Source organism: Scyliorhinus torazame, chromosome 11, assembly GCF_047496885.1.
Source record: "Scyliorhinus torazame isolate Kashiwa2021f chromosome 11, sScyTor2.1, whole genome shotgun sequence".
Taxonomy (NCBI): domain Eukaryota; kingdom Metazoa; phylum Chordata; class Chondrichthyes; order Carcharhiniformes; family Scyliorhinidae; genus Scyliorhinus; species Scyliorhinus torazame.
This window is the reverse complement of record NC_092717.1, coordinates 148,961,610-148,981,511: the sequence shown is the minus strand read 5'-3', so window position 1 is coordinate 148,981,511 and position 19,902 is coordinate 148,961,610. Positions and strand designations below refer to the sequence as shown.

The 19,902-nt window shown below is 48.9% G+C and overlaps 1 protein-coding gene across 6 annotated transcripts in view; it reads left to right on the top strand.

The window, feature by feature from the left end:
* trappc9 (trafficking protein particle complex subunit 9) overlaps window positions 1-19,902 on the top strand; it is a 1,142,468-nt gene that overhangs the window by 493,220 nt on the left and 629,346 nt on the right. For all 6 annotated transcript variants that reach the window (XM_072467873.1, XM_072467875.1, XM_072467870.1 and 3 more), the window contains one exon: window positions 12,242-12,352. In XM_072467873.1, coding sequence (XP_072323974.1) covers window positions 12,242-12,352 — 111 coding nt within the window. The remainder of the gene's footprint in view (window positions 1-12,241; window positions 12,353-19,902) is intronic.

The window sequence follows — 19,902 nt, the reverse complement described above, 5'->3', positions numbered from 1 at the left end:
ATGGGGGGAGCAATCAAGCTAGAAGGGAATCTAGCGGGGGAGGGGGGGGATTAACTGGGTTGCTGCTGCTGGGGGTAATGGGGAGCTGATACGAGACGAGGTGGTCGGGACGGGAGGGCGCCTTCTGGGGGACAGAAGGGTGCGTGGGACCTGAGTGAGGAGCTGGCTTAAAAAAGGGGATGGCTAGTCGACGAGTGGGGGTGGGGGTAAATGGCCCCCCAACCCGGCTTATTACGTGGAATTTAAGAGGTTTAAATGGGCCGATTAAGAGGGCAAGGGTGTTTGCGCACTTAGAGAGACTGAAGGCGGACGTGGTTATGCTCCAGGAGACGCACCTGAAATTGGCGGATCAGGTTAGACTGAGGAAAGGATGGGTGGGACAGGTATTCCACTCAGGGTTAGATGCGAAAAACAGAGGGGTGGCAATACTGGTGGGGAAACGGGTATCGTTCGAGGATAAGACCATAGTGGTGGATAGTGGGGGCAGGTACGTGATGGTGAGTGGCAGATTGCAAGGTGAGGCGGTGGTGCTGGTGAACGTATATGCCCCGAACTGGGATGACGCGGGATTCATGAAGCGAATGCTGGGACGTATCCCGGACCTGGAGGCGGGAAGCTTGGTAATGGGGGGGGAATTTTAACACAGTGCTGGACCGGTCCAGATCCTGGACCGGGAGAAGGCCGGCAGCGGCCAAGGTGCTTTATAAGGGATTTATGGAGCAGATGGGAGGGGTGGATCCGTGGAGATTTGCTAGTCCGATGGGGAAAGAGTTTTCCTTCTTCTCCCACGTCCATAAAGTATACTCCCGGATAGACTTTTTTGTCTTGGGAAGGGCGCTGATCCCGAAAGTGGCAGGAACGGAGTACTCGGCTATTGCCGTTTCAGATCACGCCCCACATTGGGTGGATCTGGATCTAGGAGAGGAAAAGGAGCAGCGCCCACTTTGGAGATTAGACATGGGAGTACTGGCGGACGAGGGGGTATGCGGAAGGGCGAGGGGATGCATCAAAAGATACCTGGAGGTCAATGATGGTGGGGAGGTCCAGGTGGGGGTAGTATGGGAAGCGCTGAAGGCGGTGGTTAGAGGAGAGCTGATTTCCATTAGAGCCCACAAGGGGAAACAAGAGGGTAAAGAAAGAGAGAGATTGGTAGGGGAAATTCTGAGGGTGGATAGGCAGTATGCGGAGGCCCCAGATGAAGGGCTATACAGGGAAAGACAAAGACTACAGATGGAGTTTGACCTGCTGACCACGGGAAAGGCGGAGACGCAGTGGAGGAAGGCACAGGGAATACAATATGAATATGGGGAAAAGGCGAGCCGGCTGCTGGCCCAACAACTTCGAAAGAGGGGGGGGCGGCGAGAGAGATCGGAGGAGTTAGGGACGAAACGGGAAAGATGGAGCAGAGAGCAGGGAAAGTGAACGAGGTGTTCAAGACATTTTATGAGAGGCTGTATAAGTCCCAACCCCCGGAGGGCAAAGAGGGAATGATGCACTTTTTGGACCTCCTGGAGTTCCCGAGGGTGGAGGAGCAGGAGGTGGCAGATCTTGGGGCGTAGATTGAGGTGGAGGAGGTGATCAAAGGAATTGGGAATATGCAAGCAGGGAAGGCCCCGGGACCAGATGGGTTCCCAGTGGAATTTTACAGGAAGTATATGGACCTGCTGGCCCCGCCTCTGGCGAGAACCTTCAATGAGGCTAAGGAAAGGGGGACACTACCCCCGACAATGTCGGAGGTGACGATATCGTTAATTCTGAAACGAGACAAAGACCCGCTGCAGTGCGGGTCATACAGGCCCATCTCCCTCCTCAACGTAGACGCCAAACTGCTGGCCAAAGTGATGGCGACAAGGATAGAGGAGTTCGTCCCAGGGGTGGTACATGACGACCAGACAGGGTTTGTTAAAGGGAGACAATTGAACGCCAATATACAAAGGTTGCTGGGGGTGATGATGATGTCCCCACCGGAGGGGGAGGCAGAGATAGTGGTGGCGATGGATGCAGAGAAGGCAGTCGATAGAGTGGAGTGGGACTATCTGTGGGAGGTGCTGAAGAGATTTGGGTTCGGGGAGGGGTTCATGAGATGGGTTAGACTCCTGTACGGGGCCCCGGTGGCAAGCGTTGTTACAAATAGGCAAAGATCGGGGTACTTCCGATTCCATAGGGGTACAAGACAGGGGTGCCCCCTGTACCCGTTACTGTTCGCGTTGGCAATTGAGCCATTGGCCATAGCGCTGAGGGACTCTAAGAAGTGGAGGGGGGTGCTTAGAGGGGGAGAGGAACATCGAGTGTCAATATATGCAGACTATTTACTGCTATATGTGGCGGACCCAGTAGAGGGGATGCCAGAGGTAATGCAGATACTCAGGAAGTTTGGAGAGTTCTCGGGATATAAATTAAATATGGGAAAGAGCAAACTTTTTGTGATGCACCCCGGGGAACAGGGCAGAGGGATAGATGCCTTGCCGCTGAGGAGAGTGACAGGGAATTTTCGATACCTGGGGATTCAGGTGGCCAGGAACTGGGGAACCCTACACAAACTTAACCTGACGCGGCTGGGAGAGCAGATGGAGGAGGACTTTAAGAGGTGGGATATGGTGCCCCTGTCATTGGCGGGCAGAGTACAGGCGGTCAAGATGGTGGTCCTCCCGAGGTTTCTTTTCGTGTTTCAGTGCCTCCCCATCCTGATTACTAAGGCCTTTTTAAAAAAAATAGATAGGAGCATTACGAGCTTTGTATGGGTGAGAAAGACCCCGAGGGTAAAGAGGGGGATTGGCACTGCCGAGTCTGAGTGACTACTATTGGGCCGCCAATGTGTCGATGGTCCGTAAGTGGATGAGGGAAGAGGAAGGTGTGGCGTAGGAAAGGCTGGAGATGGCGTCCTGTAAGGGAACAAGCCTGAAAGCGCTGGCGACGGCGCCGCTACCGTTCTCCCCGAAAAGGTACACCACAAACTCAGTGGTGGTGGCGACCTTGAAGATCTGGGGGCAATGGAGACGACACAGGGGAGTGACGGGTGCCTCGGTGTGGTCACCGATAAGGAATGACCACAGGTTCGTCCCGGGGAGGACAGATGGGGGATTTCAAAGTTGGCAGCGAGCAGGAATTAGGAAGCTGAAGGACCTGTTTGTGGACTGGACGTTTGCGAGTTTGGGAGCATTGGCAGAAAAATATAAGTTGCCTCCAGGGAATGCTTTCCGATGCAAGTGAGGGAATTTACGAGGCAACAGGTGAGGGAATTTCCGCAACTCCTGACGCAAGGGATCCAGGATAGAGTGATTTCGGGGGCATGGGTTGGAGAAGGTAAAGTGTCGGAAATATACAGGGAGATGAGAGATGAGGGGGAGACGATGGTAGAGGAGCTGAAGGGAAAATGGGAAGAGGAGCTGGGGGAAGAGATTGAGGAGGGGCTGTGGGCAGATGCCCTAAGCAGGGTAAATTCCTCGTCCTCACGTGCCAGGCTTAGCCTGATTCAATTTAAGGTTCTACACAGGGCGCATATGACGGGAGCAAGACTGGGCAGGTTTTTTGGGGTGGAGGATAGATGTGGATGGTGCTCAGGAAGCCCGGCGAACCACACTCACATGTTCTGGTCGTGTCCGACACTGTATGAGTTCTGGGAGGGTGTGGCAAGAGTGGTCTCAAAGGTGGTGGGGGTCCGGGTCAAACCAAGCTGGGGGTTAGCTATATTTGGGGTTGCAGAAGAACCGGGAGTGCAGGAGACGAAAGAGGCCAACGTTCTGGCCTTTGCGTCCCTAGTAGCCCGGCGAAGGATTCTACTCCTGTGGAAAGAAGCGAAGCCCCCGGGCTTGGAGGCCTGGATAAACGATATGGCAGGGTTCATAAGACTGGAGCGAATAAAATATGCGTTAAGAGGATCGGCTCAGGGGTTCACCAGACGGTGGCAACCGTTCCTTGACTATCTCGCGGAACGATAATGGAAAAACAGAAAGGACAGCAGCAGCAACCCAGGAGGGAGGGTGTGGGGGCGGGGGGTATTATCCTGTGTTTTTGTTTTTTGCCAGTTGTTGATATTTGCATTTTGTTTATCTCTTTTTTCATTTGTTGTTAGTTTAATATATTATTTAAATAACGTTTAATGCATATTTCTTTATTATGTCGTAAAAACGGAAAATCTCTTTGAAAAATGTCAATAAAATATATTTCAAAAAAATAAAAGAGTGTTGGTGGATCTGAGCTCTGGCTCTACTTTTTACTTTCGCTTTGAGGAAGAGCTTGGGTGTGTCTGTTTTTTGGTTTCATTTTAGTGTTGGAGCTGAAACCAGCCAAAGAAGGTGCCATCTAAAGACTATCTCTCGATCATTTGGTGAATTCAGAGTGATAACTGCTTTCAGTAGAGAATTTAAACCTGATGTGTTTCTGTACAAAGGGTTCTTTTTGTCTTATGGATGTTAAAAGGAAAGTTTAAGGATTACCTGGAGTGTTGTATTCTTTGGGGGGTGTATTTTAATTGATGGTTGCTAAGGTGTTTACTGTATGTTTTAAAAAGGTTAACTTGAGTTCATAGAATAAACATTGTTTTGCTTTAAAAAATACTTTTCCATTTCTGCTCTACCACAACTGCAGAGTGGGCCGTGTGCTCCCCATACCACAATCTAGTAAAAGTCGTGGGTCAGGTGAACTCCATGATACACTTTGTGGTTCTCTAAACCCTGGCCCATAACACTGGACCACGCTCTGCAGTGTCTCAGCAATGACCACCTGCATTTGGGCTAAGTCCTCCAGCGATTGGGACATGTCGTCGAAGCCCTCAGCCATGGTCGTCACTGACTGCGTGATGTTTTGGACACCACCACCACTCATGACGCTGCCCTCGTGCTGCAGGCTTTTCAATGCGGTCGTTACCCCAACAGTGTTGCCCTCAGTGCCACGCATTGCCAGCACCATCTCCTATCCCCAGCCTTTCAGGCTCCTTGAATTAGCTGTATGCTTGCCGGTGTGTTGCTGACATGTCCCCCTGAATCTCACGGCTGTGTCCTACATCTGATTCTGCTCCGGGATAACCTTGTCTAGAGGCTTGGCATCCGACCGGGGCGCAGCTGAGTCTTGGGATGCAGCAGACGTCCGATGGCTGACTCCCTTGGATGTTCCTGACTCCACCTGATCTGCATCAGTATCTGTGTGGTGCTTACCAGATTATGCCCCAGATGCCTGTCCACTAGTGTCAGCCACTGAGGTGAGTGTGTCAGTGCTGGCGGAAGATGAGCGTGATAGGTGTGACGCATCGATGGTGGCATCCTCGGAGCTCTCCTCCGAGGTGTTCTCTTGTTGGACTGGAGGGGGGCGACTCTGGATGGCCTGGCTCCATCGGATAGGGATCCTGTGAGAGAATGGACATGTAGTCAGTGAGAGGGAACAGCCGTTTTGTCTGACGTGAATAACTCACATGGGACAGGTCATCTGGGTGAATGGGCAGTGGATCCTCACCTCTGCGCCGCTGCTCTATCCTTGGTCAACCCCACGATCTCCAGGGCCCGTTCCTCATTGGCGGTGAGGACTCTGATGTCTTAGACCTGCTGCCCATCTGACCCCTTTCCCGCCTATGATGTGCTAACTTCTCCTGCGGGGACAAAGAGAGGGCATTGTGAGCCACGCACTTGGTGTGGGAGGAGGAGGGGGGGGGGGTCTATGGCAAGTGACATATGGGCACCTCTCCCCGGCAATGGTGGGTTGTACTGGTGGATGCCAAGGTGTGATGGGACATAGGTGCTAGGGGGGGTGGCAGAAATGGTGTGAGGTGCCAGCTGCTGATTCGTTTAGTGGGATTGGGTGGCCTGGGTGGTGGCAGGGGGCCGGTGTCAACTTACCAGTGCTGCCTGGTGGAGGTCATTGGTCATCTTTCTGCATTGGATGGAGGCTCTCCTGGTCACGCTTCCCGAACTGACGGCCGCTGCCATCCAGGCGACGTTGCCGGCCTATGGCTGGTCCTCCAATCCCCTCGTGGGAATAGGGTGTCCCGTCTCGCCTCTATGCAGCCTGGCCAGTTCAGCATTCTTGAAGTGTGGTGCAGGTTTATGTGGTGGCATGGCTGTGTGCTAACTGGAGTGTGTTCGAAGGGAGCTTGGTGGGGAGTGTGGTGTTGGGCGTTCTGACACACACATGAGCCAACACAGTTGTATTTGGTACAACGCTGTTTTATTCAAACTTACTATCTACAGTTTTGTCTTGATACTCTGCACGTGTGGACTCCCTGTCTGTGATGTTAAAACAGGTCTTGTCGTTGTCCTTGTCCCCAGATCTACTGCCCACCGGGTGTCGTGTTTGTCCTTTTCTACTGTCCCTGTCTTTGTCTGTGATTGGTTGTGGTGTTGTGTGTTCTGATTTGTCTGTTGGGTGTCTATCATGATGTGTGTGTTTGAATATCATGACATCCCCCCTTTTTACAAAGATATGTGCCTACGTGGTTATAAATATAATCGTGTCGTGAGTGCATCTAAGAGTGTGTGTGTGTGTGTTGTGTACAGCATGTGCATATGACGTAACTATTTACATGGGGCGATGTCGGGTGCGTCATACTAACGAGGTTGTACCATAACAAAACATGAATGCGAAAAAAACTTTGAATAGTGGTCCGGTCAAACGATATCTGGAACGATAAACAACAACAGGTTATAATACAGTAGTGTTTAACTTTTTAAACGTATGAACAGTGTTATAAGTCCAGTCTAATGGGTGTGCGACGAATTCAGGTTGACCGTTAGGGTGGCACTCCACTCATCGGCCGGATTGATGGCGTTGACCCTGTTTACATCGATGACGGAAACCCGGAAGGCATCCTGGTCATCTGCATCATTTAGCTGGAAGTCTTGATGCGTGGGCTGGACCGTCCTGACGTGTCTGCGAGGTTGTCGGAGATGTGTAGGATCCATGGGTTGAGCCGCACGACAGTAGGCAGCATAGTGGCCCATCTTGCCACATCGGAGGCACTGTCAGTTTTTAGCAGGACATTGCCCTTTTAAGTGTACAGCTCCACAGTTGCCGCACGTCATGACGTCACGGCGTTCGTTGCGCCACTGCGCATGCGCAGTGCGATCTTGCATTGGGCGCGCCTGCGCGGTGCGTCCCTCGATGTTGCCGTTGGTATTGGCGCGCAAAAGCGCGGGAGACCGCGAAAAGCGCGGGAAGCGGCCGCTCTCGTCGGGGCCACGGGTCGGGAGATAATCGATGGCCTGGATGCGTTCGGCGTCGTGGGCGGCCTGGCTTGCCGATTTGACGGCTGGGGACCCCCTCCGTGCCAATTCGGACGCCTGAAGTCGGGCAAAACGGCTGGTTGCATTCTCGTGGAGGACACAGGCTTCCACTGCAGACGCTAAGGTGAGGCTTTTGATTTTAAGAAGCTGCTGGCGCAGGCCACTGGAGGCAACTCCAAAAACAATCTGGTCCCTGATCATGGACACTGAGGTGTTGCCGTAACCGCAGGACAGCGCTAGAATTCGGAGGTGCTTCAAAAAGGGTTGAAAAAGCTCCTCCTTACCTTGCAGGCGTTGCTGAAAGAGATATCTTTCAAAACGTTCATTCACTTCAACATTAAAGTGCTGGTCTAGCTTGAGGATGACTGTGTCATACTTGGATTGGTTTTCACCTTCTTCGAACACCAGTGAGTTGAAGACATCGATGGCGTGCTGACCTGCGTAGGAGAGGAGCATTGCAATCTTTGTTTCGTCCGAGGCACTCTGTTTCTCGTTGGCTCGAATGTACAGGTCGAATCGCTGCTTGAAGAGCTTCCAATTGGTACCAAGGTTCCCCGCGACTTGCAACGGCTGCGGTTTATTGGTGAGGTCCATGTCCAGAATGGCAGGTTAGTCGGCAGGTATCGATCCACTCCTGTACCATGTGGTGTTTGGCGTTCTGACACACAGATGAGCCAACACAGTTGTATTTGGTACAATGCTGTTTTATTCAAACTTACTATCTACAGTTTTGTCTTGATACTCTGCACGTGGGGACTCCCTGTCTGTGATGTTAAAACAGGTCTTGTCGTTGTCCTTATCCCCAGATCTACTGCCCACCAGGTGTCGTGTTTGTCCTTTTATACTGTCCCTGTCTTTGTCTGTGATTGGTTGTGGTGTTGTGTGTTCTGATTTGTCTGTTGGTGTGTCTATCATGATGTGTGTGTTTGAATATCATGACAGGGAGCAGCCCGCAGTCCAGGTGAATCAGTTGCTGGAACAGCCATTTCTGCCATGAAGCTCATGGAGGATTATTTCCGACCCTAAGTTCCGATAGATAGGGGCAGCGGTCTCACCGGGTTGGCTGTCGGGAAGCACTCGGGAAGTTGCGCCCGATATGGCACTTGAAACGTCTTTCATTAAATCGCGCCCTATGTTTCACATTTTGCATTACTGTGCATTTCAATATTTGTTTCTAGTCAGTGGCATGGCTGTAACTAAAATGTACCTTTTTCAAAACTTTGTTACCTAAAATATATTCTTTGCGTTTTTTTTAATTCTTTAGTTTCTGCAGCTGCACGCTGGGAGAATTGTTTATTTTCATTTGGTTCTTCATGAAAGCTGTAAGGAAAAAGGCAATCTATTCAGTCTGGTCACTGACTTGACCACAAAAACATTGTAAATACATCTTGTAACAATATGCACGTATCGCAGGACAGTTGTTCAAGGACATAATTGGGACAGGCCCAATACTTGCCAAAAATAAGAGGAGGCGATTTTTATGCTTCTGAAATCAGGATGGCAAGCAGGCTCTCAATGCTGGCTGCCTAATTCCGATTGAAAAAGGGTGCCAGGCACGTGTCAGTGCCTCAAAATACGTAAGAACCTCAAAAATCACTGCAATTGGGACCTTAATTAATCTTTATCAGTGTCACAAGTAGGCTTACATTAACACTGCAATGAAGTTACTGTGAACATCCCCTAGTCGCACCTGTTCGGGTACAATGTCCAATTCACCTAACGAACACGAATTTTGGGACTTGTAGGAAGAAACCTGAGCACCCACGCAGACACTGGGAGAACGTGCAGACTCCGCACAGACAGTGACCCAAGCCGGGAATCGAACCCGGGTCCCTGGCGTGTGAAGCAACAGTGCTAGCCACTGTGCATTTATTTAGGAAGTGGCCCGTCAACTCTCATTCCTGTCCAATCCTGAGCTGCGACAAATTGGCTTCCGACTGTGCCCCTATCATCTTCCCCCAACCCCATTCTGGTTCCATCCCTGTTCAGCAATTTTGGAAAATTCTGCCCCTTAATGGTGAAACTATTTCAAAGAACTCTTTGAAATGAGAACGTAATGCCTTTGTACAATTAACTACAACTTTGACCGAGCTTAAATGAAGTGATGCAGCTCCACAGGTACATAGATACATGCATAGAAGATAGGTGCAGGAGGAGGCCTTTTGGCTCTTCGAGCCTGCTCCGCCATTCATCACGATCATGGCTGATCATCCAACTCAATAGCCGAATACTGCTTTCTTCCCATAGCCTTTGACCCCATTCTCCCCAAGTGCTATATCTAGCCGCCTCTTGAATATATTCAAAGTTTTAGCATCAACTACGTCCTGTGGTAATGAATTCCACAGACTCACCACTCTTTGGGTGAAGAAATGTTTCCTCATCTCTATCCGAAATGGCTTACCCTCTGTCCTCAGATTATGACCCCCTGGTTCTGGACACACCCAATATTGGTAACATCTTCCCTGCATCTACCTTGTCTAGTCCTGTTAGAATTTTATAAGTCTCTATGAGATCCCCCCTCATTCTTCTGAACTCCAGCGAGAACAATTCCAACCTAATCAATCTCTCCTTATATGACAGTTCCGCCATCCCTGGAATCGGCCTGGTAAACTTTCGCTGCACTCCCTCGAGAGCAAGAACATCCTTTCTCAGAGATGGAGACCAAATACTCACCAAGACCCTGTACAACTGCAGCAACACATCCCTGCTTCTTTACTCGAAACCAATGAAAGCCAACATACCATTAGCCTTCTTTACAGCCTGCTGCACCTGCATGCTTACCTTCAGCGACTGGTAGACAAGGACGCCCAGGTCCCGCTGCACTCTCCCCTCTCCCAATTTCTGACAGCAACCATTCAGGTAGTGATCTGCCTTCCTGTTTTTGCTTCCAAAGTGAATAACCTCACACTTATCCAAATTATACTGCACCTGCCATTGTTTTTCCCACTCGCCCAACCTGTCCAGATCATGCTGTAGGATCCTTGCATCCTCGTCACAATTCACCCTCCCACCTAACTTATTATCATCTGCAAACTTTGAAATGTTAGGCTTTGTTCCCTCATCCAAATCATTAATATCTATTGTGAATAGCTGGGGTCCCAGCACCGATCCCTGTGGCACTCCACTAGTTACTGCCTGCCAATTTGAAAAGGACCTATTAATTCCTACTCTTTGTTTCCTCTCTGCCAATTTTCTATCCACCTCAATACATTTCCCCCAATCCCATGCGCTTTAATTTTGCACAATAATCTCTTATGCGGGACTTTGTCAAATGCCTTCAGAAAGTCCAAATATACCACATCGACAGGCTCCCCCTTGTCAACTGTACTGGTCACATCTTCAAAGAATTCCAACAGATTTGTCAAGCATGATTTTCCCTTCATAAATCCATGCTGACTCTGACTGATCCTGCCTTTGCTTTCCAAATGTTCCGCTATAAAATCCTTGAGCTACCCTCCAATCTGCAGGGACTGTTCCAGAGTCAATAGAATCCCGGAAGATGACCAGCCATGCATCCACTATTTCCAGAGCCACCTCCTTAAGCATTCTGTGATGCAGATCCTCAGGCCCTGGGGATTTATCTGCCTTCAATCCCATCTATTTTCCCAGCACCATTTCTCTACTAATGTTGATCTCCCTCGGTTCTTCCCTCTCACTAAACCTTTCATTCTCAACATTTCTGGTATCTGATTTGTGTCCTCGTTTGTGAAGACTGAACCAAAGTATGTATTCAATTGCTCAGCCATTTCTTTGTCCTTATTATGCATTCCCCTGTTTCTGTCTGTAGAGGGCCTACATTTCTCTTTACCAATCTCTTTCTCTTCACATATCTATAGAAACTCTTGTGTCAGTCTTTATGTTCCCTGCAAGCTTCGTTTCATACTGCACTTTCCCCTTCCTAATGAATCCCTTTGTCCTTCTTTGCTGAATTACAATAAAAGTACAATGATGTAATTTCAAGGAAGTATCTTAACAGTGGGGATCAAATATCTGTTCCCACGATGAGAAGCATTTGCTCATCTTTTGAAAATGATCTGTGAAGAAATCTAATCGAAAGAACTCAACTGTCCTTGTCATATTAACCTTTTCTTAATTTGGTTCAAAGCAACTTTGTTATTTTCATTAATTTAATTAATTTTCCATTGTTATTTGCTTTGAATAATACATGTCTAGGTAAACTTATTTGGCTGCCGATTCTGCTTTTTAATTGTCTGCCATGTATGATATTAATTAGCTTCTATGTAATGTGTGTGCATCTGGAAATCTTACACGATGGAATTATTGACTGACAAGGGAGACAATAGGTACAACGGGTGGACAGGAAAGTAGAGGCTCAATCAGATGAGCCATGATCTTATCAAATGGCGGTGGAGCAGGCTGGAGGGGCGAATGGCCTACTCTTGCTTATTTTAAACTGAGCTGTTGTCTGCCCAGGGCATAATATTCCAGGTAAATCTCATTCGGCATTGCAGACTTACTTGTGCATCATTGATTTGTGCTGGGCATGGGAAACAACCTAGGGAAGCTCGAAGAGTTAACACATGTGTTCTTCAACCAAAGATAAGTAGTCAAATGTGCTGGTAATGCTACACTTAAGTTGAATACTTGCAGCTGTATACAAATAACATAGTTATGTTTGCTGACAAGGTTCCCACCCTCATGGGAAAGGAACTTACTCTTGTCATGCCACTTAAATTAAGATGTCATTGTGTGGTGAGTTAAAGTGGTGTACCCAAGTTCTGCCACTCTATGGCATGTAATATTGAAATACAAATGAAACTTGAAAACTGCACCTCAATGCATGTAATCATTAACCCCTTTTATATGTAGGATCAGAATATGACTGTTATTGGGTGTTTTGAATTTAAACAGAAGTTCTATACTCCACTTTATACTGTAAAGATGGATCTTAAAAGGGCAAATTAAATTAAATGCATCTTAAAATATGCTTCAGTTTTTGGTACCTTCTGGTTTGTTTGAAAATTGTATATATTTTTTGCTGTTAAATGAGATTAATTCTGTTCCAACAGCACCAGGCAATGCCACCTTCTCTTAGATGTCTTCAACTCAACAGAGCATGAACTAACCATTAGTGCGAAGAATAATGAAGATTTGATTCTGCACGCTGGAGAGTGTCAGAGGTAGGTGACTGAGAACAAAACCAACTAATTACTAAATTGTTTTTGACATTCATTAAGTACAAATAAACTGTCAGAAATAGTTACTGACATTTAGTATATTAAAAAAAATTGCTGCTGGGATTTTTTTCTCGCAATTACATTTGCAAAATGTAATTGGTTTTGATATATTCTTGTGTTCAGTGAATGGTTACTGAACCAAACATTCAGGATTTTGTTTGGAATGTGGATTATGTATGCCGTCATTGTAATCATATTAATAATTCCAATAATCATACAAAAATAATACATGTTTATCTGGCTCTCAGTTACAGACTTCTTTCGACCTGTTTCAATCTGTTTATTATGAATAGCTGTAACATTTCATAAAAGCAATGAGTAATCTAGAAACCCTTAACATGCACGTCAAGTCATAAATTGGATCTGTCTATTAAGAGAAAAAGTATAGAAAATGTGAGAAATACTCCGGTCAGCCAGTATCAATAGTAAAAGGAAAAATGTTCAGGTTTAGGCAATAAGGTCATTAGTGTTTCAAGGGAACTTTGATTGAGGCAGTGTTCATTGACTCTTCCAGGTGGTCTGTGACAGGTTTTCGTACATGTGTTAATGATGCGGATGTCTGGTTGAGAATAATTGACTTCTCAAGAGCAGGTTTGAAGTAAAAGGCGAGAAATGTTAAGATTTGAACATTACTGATCATCAAGTTAGTTTGACCTAGTTGCAACTGATTTGAAGGCAACATGCAACATCATAAATTGGAACATTTATATAATTTCAATTATGACCACAGTTGGTACAGATTTTTGAGTATTATTCAGACCAAGTTTGCTGTCTATAACTGAAAAGAAGGCTATTCAAAGGAATTTGACCAGTGTGCATGGTTAGTTTTTGAACTGATTGAAAACAGGTGACATCAAAAAATAATTATTTTCTATTGTAAGAGACTATTCATTAATATAATGTTTTAGTGTAGTCCAAAATTGCCGTGTGCGACTGGGTATCATTCTCTAAAGCAATTTGAATAAGTGTAGCAATTGTGCAAGCACGTCCTGAGCTGATAAATAAATCTATCGTTATGATTTTTTTAAAGATAATTTATTGAAGGTATATCCAGGAAATACAACTACAAAAACAGGAACAGCCAATAACACAAAACAATATCGAACACTGCATAACAAATTAACAATGCCATGATGTGGAGATGCTGCCGTTGGACTGGGGTGAGCACTGTAAGAAGTCTTACAATGCCAGGTTAAAGTCCAACAGGTTTGTTTCGAATCACTAGCTTTCGGAGCACTGCTCCTTCCTCAGGTGAATGAAGAAGAGGTATGTTCCAGAAAGACATATATAAACAAAGTCAAAGATGCAAAACAATGCTTTGAATGCGAGCATTTGCAGGTAATTAAGTCTTTACAGATCCAGAGATAGGGGTAACCCCAGGTTAAAGAGGTGTGAATTGTCTCAAGCCAGGACAGTTGGTAGGATTTCGCAAGCCCAGGCCAGATGGTGTGGGGTGAATGTAATGTGACATGAATCCAAGGTCCCGAGGACTTCCGGGTGCGGCGATGACCAGCTGAGTCGCACGTTTTGGCAGCTCCCTGTGAAACGGACTTTTGGGCTCTTGATAGGAGCCCCAACGGCAATTTTAACGGCTGAAAACACCGTGCGGTAAACCAGAAGGGTGTTCCCCCTGGACACGGATGGAAAAAGGAGAGGAAAGTGGCCGGATTGCAGCGGATCCTTTGGAACAACGGCAAGGAAGGCAAGCAGAAACCAAGATGGCGTCGGAAGGTGGCAGTTTCATATGAGGCCCTGAACAACAAGAGTTTTTGAAACGCTGCGTGGAGGAGATAAAAAAGGAAATGAAGAAAGAGTTGTTGGCCCCGATATTACAGGCGATTGAAGGGCTGAAAGAGGAACAAAAGACCCAGGAGCAGGAGCTTCGGGTCGTGAAGGCGAAAGCAGCAGAGAATGAAAACGATATACAGGGCCTGGTGGTGAAGTCGGAGATACAGGAGGCACACCAGAAACGATCTGTGGAGAGGTTGGAGGCACTGGAAAATAACGCAAGGAGGAACAACTTGAGGATTCTTGGCCTTCCTGAAGGTGTGGAGGGGGCGGACGTCGGGGCATATGTGAGCACGATGCTGCACTCGTTAATGGGAGTGGAGGCCCCGACGGGTCCGTTGGAGGTGGAGGGAGCATACCGAGTTATGGTGCGAGGATCGAGAGCAGGAGAAGCTCCCAGAGCCATAGTGGTGAGATTTCTCCGTTTTAAGGATAGAGAAATGGTCCTTAGATGGGCGAAGAAAACTCGGTGTAGTAAATGGGAGAACGCGGTGATCCGCGTCTATCAAGATTGGAGTGCGGAGGTGGCGAGAAGGAGGGCGAGCTTTAATCGGGCCAAAGCGGTACTTCACAAAAAAAAGATAAAGTTTGGAATGCTGCAACCGGCAAGACTGTGGGTCACATATCAAGGGAGGCACCACTACTTTGAGATGGCGGATGAAGCGTGGACTTTTATTGTAGAAGAAAAATTGGAATGATTGGACTACGAAAATGAACGTTTGGACAAATTGGTGGGACGAGTGGGGGGGGGGGGGGGGGCGAAGAGGGATTGTATGATTAATCCTGCGGTATGGTAACTTTTCTTTCTCCCACAGGTGGTGATGGGGGGAGGTGGGGAGGGAGAGGAGATGGGGCGTTGGCCATGGGAGGCGGGGCCGAGGGAGAGGCGCGGGCTTGGTTCCCGCGCTATGATAATTATGGCGGGAATAGAGAAGCAGGAAGGAGGGGGCGCCGCACGGGGCGAGCCGTGATCACGGGGGGAAGCCGAGGTCAGCCAGAGTTTGCTGACTTCTGGGAGCAACATGGGGGGAGTAATTACGCTAGCGGGGGGGGGAGGGGGAGGGGGGAATTACTGGGTTGCTGCTGCTGCTGGGGAAAGGGGGGAGTGGGTACGGGAAAGGATGGGCGGGGGGGCACCGTCTGGGAGAAATACAGCTGCGTGGGAACTGGGCGAGAAGCTGGAAAAAGATGATGGCTAACCGGCAAGGGGGGGGGTGGGAAGCCCCCCAACTCGGCTGATCACGTGGAACGTGAGGGGGTTAACGGGCCGATAAAGAGGGCACGAGTACTCGCACACCTTAAGAAACTTAAAGCAGATGTGGCCATGTTACAGGAAACGCACCTGAAACTGATAGATCAGGTTAGGTTGCGCAAAGGATGGGTAGGGCAGGTGTTCCATTCGGGGCTGGATGCGAAAAACAGGGGGGTGGCTATATTAGTGGGGAAGCGGGTAATGTTCGAGGCAAAGACTATAGTGGCGGATAACGGGGGCAGATACGTGATGGTGAGTGGCAAATTACAGGGAGAGATGGTGGTGTTGGTAAACGTGTATGCCCCGAATTGGGACGATGCCAATTTTATGAGGCGAATGCTAGGACGCATCCCAGACCTAGAGACCGGAAAGCTGATAATGGGGGGAGACTTTAACACGGTGTTGGAACCAAGGCTGGATAGGCCGAAGTCCAGGACTGGTAGGAGGCCGGCAGCAGCCAAGGTGCTTAAGGATTTTATGGAGCAGATGGGAGGGGTGGACCCGTGGAGATTCAGTAGACCTAGGAGTAAGGAGTTCTCGTTTTTCTCCTATGTCCATAAAGTCTATTCACGCATAGACTTTTTTGTGTTGGGTAGGGCATTGATCCCGAGGGTGAGGGGAACGGAATATACGGCTATAGCCATTTCGGATCATGCCCCACACTGGGTAGACTTGGAGATAGGGGAGGAAACAAGAGGGCGCCCACCCTGGAGAATGGACATGGGACTAATGGCGGATGAGGGGGTGTGCTTAAGGGTGAGGGGATGCATTGAAAAGTACTTGGAACTCAATGACAATGGGGAGGTTCAGGTGGGAGTGGTCTGGGAGGCGTTGAAGGCGGTGGTTAGGGGGGAGCTGATATCAATAAGGACACATAAAGGGAAGCAGGAGAGTAAGGAACGGGAGCGGTTGTTGCAAGAACTTTTGAGGGTGGACAGACAGTATGCGGAAGCACCGGAGAAGGGACTGTATAGGGAAAGGCAAAGGCTGCATGTGGAATTTGACTTGCTGACCACAGGCACTGCAGAGGCACAATGGAGGAAGGCGCAGGGTGTACAGTATCAATATGGAGAGAAGGCGAGCAGATTGCTGGCACACCAATTGAGGAAAAGGGGAGCAGCGAGGGAAATAGGGGGGGTGAGAGACGAAGATGGAGAGACGGAGCGGGGAGCGGAGAGAGTGAATGAAGTGTTTAAGACATTTTATAAAAAATTGTATGAAGCTCAACCCCCGGATGGGAGGGAGAGAATGATGGGCTTCTTGGATCGGCTGGAATTTCCCAAGGTGGAAGAGCAGGAAAGGGTGGGACTGGGAGCACAGATCGAGGTAGAAGAAGTGGTGAAAGGAATTAGGAACATGCAGACGGGAAAGGCCCCGGGACCGGACGGATTCCCAGTTGAATTTTACAGAAAATATTTGGACTTGCTCGCCCCGCTACTGACGAGGACCTTTAACGAGGCAAAGGAAAGGGGACAACTGCCCCCGACTATGTCAGAAGCAACGATATCGCTTCTTTTAAAGAAGGAAAAGGATCCGCTACAATGCGGGTCCTACAGACCAATCTCCCTCCTCAATGTAGATGCCAAGGTCTTGGCCAAGGTAATGGCAATGAGAATAGAGGAATGTGTCCCGGGGGTGGTTCATGAGGACCAAACTGGGTTTGTGAAGGGGAGACAGCTGAACACGAACATACGGAGGTTGTTAGGGGTAATGATGATGGCCCCACCAGAGGGTGAAACGGAGATAGTAGTGGCGATGGATGCCGAGAAAGCATTTGATAGAGTGGAGTGGGATTATCTGTGGGAGGTGTTGAGGAGATTTGGGTTCGGAGAGGGGTATGTTAGATGGGTGCAGCTGTTGTATAGGGCCCCAGTGGCGAGTGTGGTCACGAATGGACGGGGATCGGCATATTTTCGGCTCCATAGAGGGACAAGGCAGGGATGTCCTCTGTCCCCATTACTGTTTGCACTGGCGATTGAGCCCCTGGCGATAGCGCTGAGAGGTTCCAAGGGATGGAGGGGAATACTTAGGGGAGGAGAAGAACACCGGGTATCTTTATATGCGGATGATCTGCTACTATATGTGGCGGATCCAGCGGAGGGGATGCCATAAATAATGCGGATACTTGGGGAGTTTGGGGATTTTTCAGGGTATAAATTGAACATGGGGAAGAGTGAGCTGTTTGTGGTGCATCCAGGGGAGCAGAGTAGAGAAATAGAAGACCTACCGTTGAGGAAGGTAACAAGAGACTTTCGTTACCTGGGGATTAAGATAGCTAAGAATTGGGGCACATTGCACAGGCTAAATTTGACGCGGTTGGTGGAACAGATGGAGGAAGATTTCAAGAGATGGGATATGGTAGCATTGTCAATGGCAGGGAGGGTGCAGGCGGTTAAGATGGTGGTCCTCCCGAGATTCCTCTTTGTGTTTCAGTGTCTCCCGGTGGTGATCACGAAGGCTTTTTTCAAAAGGATAGAAAAGAGTATCATGGGTTTTGTTTGGGCCGGGAAGACTCCGAGAGTGAGGAAGGGATTCTTACAGCATAGTAGGGATAGGGGGGGGCTGGCACTACCGAGCCTAAGTGAGTATTATTGGGCCGCTAATATTTCAATGGTGAGTAAGTGGATGGGAGAGGAGGAAGGAGCGGCGTGGAAGAGATTAGAGAGGGCGTCCTGTAGGGGGACTAGCCTACAGGCTATGGTGACAGCCCCATTGCCGTTCTCACCGAGGAACTACACCACAAGCCCGGTGGTGGTGGCTACACTGAAGATTTGGGGACAGTGGAGACGGCATGGGGGAAAGACTGGAGCCTTGGGGGGGTCCCCGATAAGAAACAATCATAGGTTTGCCCCGGGGGGAATGGATGGAGGATATGGAATGTGGCAAAGAGCAGGAATAACACAACTGAAAGATCTGTTTGTGGATGGGAAGTTCGCGAGTCTGGGAGCGCTGACCGAGAAATATGGGTTGCCCCAAGGGAATGCATTCAGGTACATGCAATTGAGGGCTTTTGCGAGGCAACAGGTGAGGGAATTCCCGCAGCTCCCGACACAAGAGGTGCAGGACAGAGTCATCTCAAAGAAATGGGTGGGGGACGGTAAGGTGTCGGATATATATAGGGAAATGAGAGACGAAGGGGAGACTATGATGGACGAACTAAAAGGGAAATGGGAAGAAGAGCTAGGGGAGGAGATTGAGGAGGGGATGTGGGCAGATGCCCTAAACAGGGTAAACTCGTCGTCCTCGTGCGCCAGGCTAAGCCTGATTCAGTTTAAGGTATTACACAGGGCACATATGACTGGAACACGGCTCAGTAAATTTTTTGGGGTGGAGGATAGGTGTGCGAGGTGCTCGAGAAGCCCAGCGAATCATACCCATATGTTTTCGTCATGCCCGGCACTACAGGGGTTTTGGATGGGGGTGACAAAGGTGCTTTCGAAAGTAGTAGGAGTCCGGGTCGAACCAAGCTGGGGGTTGGCTATATTTGGGGTTGCACAAGAGCCGGGAGTGCAGGAGGCGAAAGAGGCCGATGTTTTGGCCTTTGCGTCCCTAGTAGCCCGGCGCAGAATATTGCTAATGTGGAAAGAAGCCAAGCCCCCGGGGGTGGAGACCTGGATAAATGATATGGCGGGGTTCATAAAGTTAGAGCGGATTAAGTTCGTCCTAAGGGGGTCGGCTCAAGGGTTTACTAGGCGGTGGCAACCGTTCGTCGAATATCTTGCGGAAAGATAGATAGGGGAGAACAAAGAAGGCAGCAGCAGCGGCCCAGGACTTGGGGGGGGGGGGGTGGGGGATGGGGGGGGGGGAGGGATGGGGGGGGGGGTGGGGGGGGGGAGGGATGGGGGGGGGGATGGGGGGGGGAAGGATGGGGGGGGGGGGAAGGATGGGGGGAGGGATGGGGGAGGGATGGGGGAGGGATGGGGGGGGGGGGTGGCCTGAGACAAGGCAGTTGCCAATTAGGGCTAGTTTTTATTTTTTGTTATTTAATATTTATTTATTTGTTGTTGTTTTTGTTTAAATTTAAAAAGGTCATTATTATCTGTATTGTTACAATGTTGTGTAAAGGATGCACAATGTACTGTGTTGGTTGACCAAAAATTTTCAATAAAATATTATTAAAAAAAAAAAAAAAATGAATCCAAGGTCCCGGTTGAAGCCGTCCTCGTGTGCGGAACTTGGCTATAAGTTTCCGCTCGCCGATTTTACATTGTCGCGCGTCTTGAAGGCTGCCTTGGAGAACGCTTACCCGGAGATCAGAGGCTGAATGCCCTTGACTGCTGAAGTGTTCCCTGACTGGAAGGGAACATTCCTGCCTGGCGATTGTCGCGCGATGTCCGTTCATCCGTTGTCGCAGCGTCTGCATGGTCTCGCCAATGTACCACTCTTCAGGACATCCTTTCCTGCAGCGTATGAAGTCGACAACATTGGCCGAGTCGCACGAGTATGTACTGTG